We start from the raw sequence: 3,142 nt of genomic DNA, 5'->3' as shown, positions 1-3,142 counted from the left end.
TACAGAGTGAAGTAAGCCAGAAGGAAAAACACCAATACAGTATACTAATGCATATATATGGAATTTAGAAAGATGGTAACAATAACCCGGTGTACGAGACAGCAAAAGAGACACTGATGTATAGAACAGTCTTATGGACTCTGTGGGAGAGGGAGAGGGTGGGAAGATTTGGGAGAATGGCATTGAAACATGTAAAATATCATGTAAGAAACGAGTTGCCAGTCCAGGTTCGATGCACGATACTGGATGCTTGGGGCTAGTGCACTGGGACGACCCAGAGGGAGGGTATGGGGAGGGAGGAGGGAGGAGGGTTCAGGATGGGGAACACATGTATACCTGTGGTGGATTCATTTTGATATTTGGCAAAACTAATACAATTATGTAAAGTTTAAAATAAAATTTTAAAAAAAATAAAAAAATAAAAAAAAAAGTAAGAACTGTTGTACTTTTTCTTAAAACTCATTTTGACAACTAACCCCAAGTTGCTTTCCCAACATACTCCAATTTAATGGGGACAGTCTATGTAAGATATTGGGCCATATCTTTTAAAGTTTCATGTGAAACTTACTACAAATTATTGTCGAAGCTTCCTGCTGCTGTCAATTTTATATGAATGGACTGGCTTAAAATAGAATCTTATTTTACAGACTGTTTAGAGAAGAAGAGTCCACTGTCTCTCTTAGGGTGAAGGCTATTTCAGAAAATTCCTTCTCGCATGGAAGATAACTGAAGTACATAGCTTTCAGCTGACTTGAGTGGTTATATGGCTGATTGGTATCTTCCCTCTTCCCTTTTCAACCTCCAACTACTCATATTGTTCCTGCAAAAGTTGCCAGCAACCAGTTTCAGATCGCAAGTTTTCTGCAAGGACCTCTCAGTCCCAGTTCTCTGCCCTTACCTCAGTGCCCCTCCATCAGCTGGCTCAGGGCCCTTGTTCCTGCCTGTTATAAGGTTACTTATGATAGCCTACTCAGGATTATAATAAAGCACACTTATTCTGAACTCTCTCTCAGTTCAGTTTCTTGTATGTTTCTTTTTTTTTTTCTGCCAATACACTAGTTTTCCACCCAGGCAGTAGAGCATGGTGATCAAAAGCACAGACTCTAAACTCTACCTGGGTGTAAATCCCAGTTCCACCACTTACCAGCTCTGTGACTGTGAGCAAATTACTGAACCCTTCTGTGCTTCTGTTAACCTCATTTGTAAAATAAGGATTTAATAGTACTCACCTTATTTGGTAGTTGTGAGAATTAAATGTATAAATCTATGCAAAGCACCCAGAACAGTATCTGGTGCTTACTAAGGACTATGTATTTGCTATTATGAGTAGTAGTTACTTTATTTGAAGTTCTATAATAAGTGAATGGCTACTCCCTCTCACTGATGTTTATTTCTCATGAGTCCCCAGGACCCTTTTTATCTTATCAGCCAAACTTCTACCTTGTAAGACATTTCACACCTCAGCAAGCAAACAGCAAGGCATCAGCAGATCTTTATCCTGAACCTGGCTCAACCCCAGACTGACTGCGTCACTTCAGGGAGGTAAATGAAACTGAGCCTGAGTTTCCTCTGTAAAATGGGGCTGATACCTGCTTTGCAGGCTTCACAAGACCATTACAAAGATCAGATTTTAAAATGTGTGGGAAAGTACTCTGCCATGGTAAGCCTCTACCCAGAGAGATACTACTAACTAGTTTCTCCTGAAGCTAGACAAAGGAAATAAAAGGAGCAGGAAGCAGCAAGCTCATCCCCTAATGCCCAAAGGGTACAGTACCTGCAAGGTTGAAGAGGGGACACAGGCCTCTCACCCTCAGTCTCAAGGTGCTAAGCACGCTGCTGTTGTAGACATGGAGGTGATGGCGATCACAGAAACAGAACACAAGTGAAAAATTCCCTTCTGCTAAATTTTCATAACTGCTTACCTACCTCAAGGCCTGAAACCTCTGAAAAGCCACTTCTATCCTGGCAGGTGTCTTCCTGAGCCATCTGCTGCTGCTGTTTAATATCAAGCATGGCGAGTACCTCCAAATACTGTTGATTCAGAACTGGGAAGGGCCATGTAAGAAAGTGTTAGTCACGAGGTCCAACTCGAGCTTCACCTAATCCATCTAAACTAGCATCATATACTTATTTCCTCTAAGCAAGGGATACACAGTTACCCACAAAATCTGCCTCCAGCCAGAAAATCTACCTGAAAGAATAGTGGGTATTAAGCAGGTATTAATACACATGTGCATGCGTACTTAGTCATGTTCGACTCTTTGCGACCTCATGGACTGTAGCCCGCCAGGCTCCTCTCTCCACAGGATTTCCCATGCTGGAGTAGGTTGTGATTTCCTCCTCCAGGGGATCTTCCCGAGCCAGGGACTGAACTCCAGTCTCCTGCATCGGCAGGCACATTCTTTACCACTGAGTCATGTAAATACACGTGTTGAGTTCAGTTCAGTTGCTCAGTCGTGTCCAACTCTGCGACCCCATGAACTGCGCACTCCAGGCCTCCCTGTCCATCACCAACTCCCGGAGTTCACCCAAACCCATGTCCATCGAGTCAGTGATGCCATCCAGCCATCTCATCCTCTGTCGTGCCCTTCTCCTCCTGCCCCTAATGTTCCTAGCATCAGTCTTTTCCAATGAGTCAACTCTTCACATGAGGTGGCCAAGGTACTGGAGTTTCAGCTTTAGCATCAGTCCTTCCAATGAACACCCAGGACTGATCTCCTTTAGGGTGGACTGGTTGGATCTCCTTGCAGTCCAAGGGACTCTCAAGAGTCTTCTCCAACACCACAGTTCAAAAGCATCAATTCTTTGGCACTCAGCTTTCTTCACAGTCCAACCCTCACATCCATACATGACCACTGGATAAACCATACCCTTGACTAGACGGACGTGCAACACTAGATAAAAATGTTAATTTAAAAAAATAATTGTATTTATTTTCGGCCAGGCTGGGTCTTTGGTGTTGCACGGGCTTTCCTCTAGTTGTGGCAAGCGAGGACTGTTCTCTAGTTTTGGTACACAGGCTTCTCACTGTGGTAGCTTCTCTTGCTCCGGAGCATGGGCTCCAGGGCACATGGGCTTCAGTAGTTGCAGCTCCCAGGCTTGAGAGCACAGGCTCAGGAGCTTGGTGCACCAGCTTAGCTGC

The 3,142-nt window shown here is 44.1% G+C and overlaps 1 protein-coding gene across 3 annotated transcripts in view; it reads right to left on the bottom strand.

Annotated features, from left to right (window-relative positions):
* CCDC125 (coiled-coil domain containing 125) overlaps positions 1–3,142 on the bottom strand; it is a 31,700-nt gene that overhangs the window by 7,683 nt on the left and 20,875 nt on the right. For all 3 annotated transcript variants that reach the window (XM_010853594.1, XM_010853592.1, XM_010853593.1), the window contains exon 8: positions 1,927–2,045. In XM_010853594.1, the coding sequence (XP_010851896.1) occupies positions 1,927–2,045 (119 nt within the window). The remainder of the gene's footprint in view (positions 1–1,926; positions 2,046–3,142) is intronic.

This window comes from Bison bison, unplaced genomic scaffold (assembly GCF_000754665.1).
Source record: "Bison bison bison isolate TAMUID 2011002044 unplaced genomic scaffold, Bison_UMD1.0 scf7180017864329, whole genome shotgun sequence".
Classification (NCBI taxonomy): Eukaryota; Metazoa; Chordata; class Mammalia; order Artiodactyla; family Bovidae; genus Bison; species Bison bison.
The sequence above is the reverse complement of the archived record's forward strand: the minus strand, read 5'-3'. Positions and strand labels throughout refer to the sequence as shown.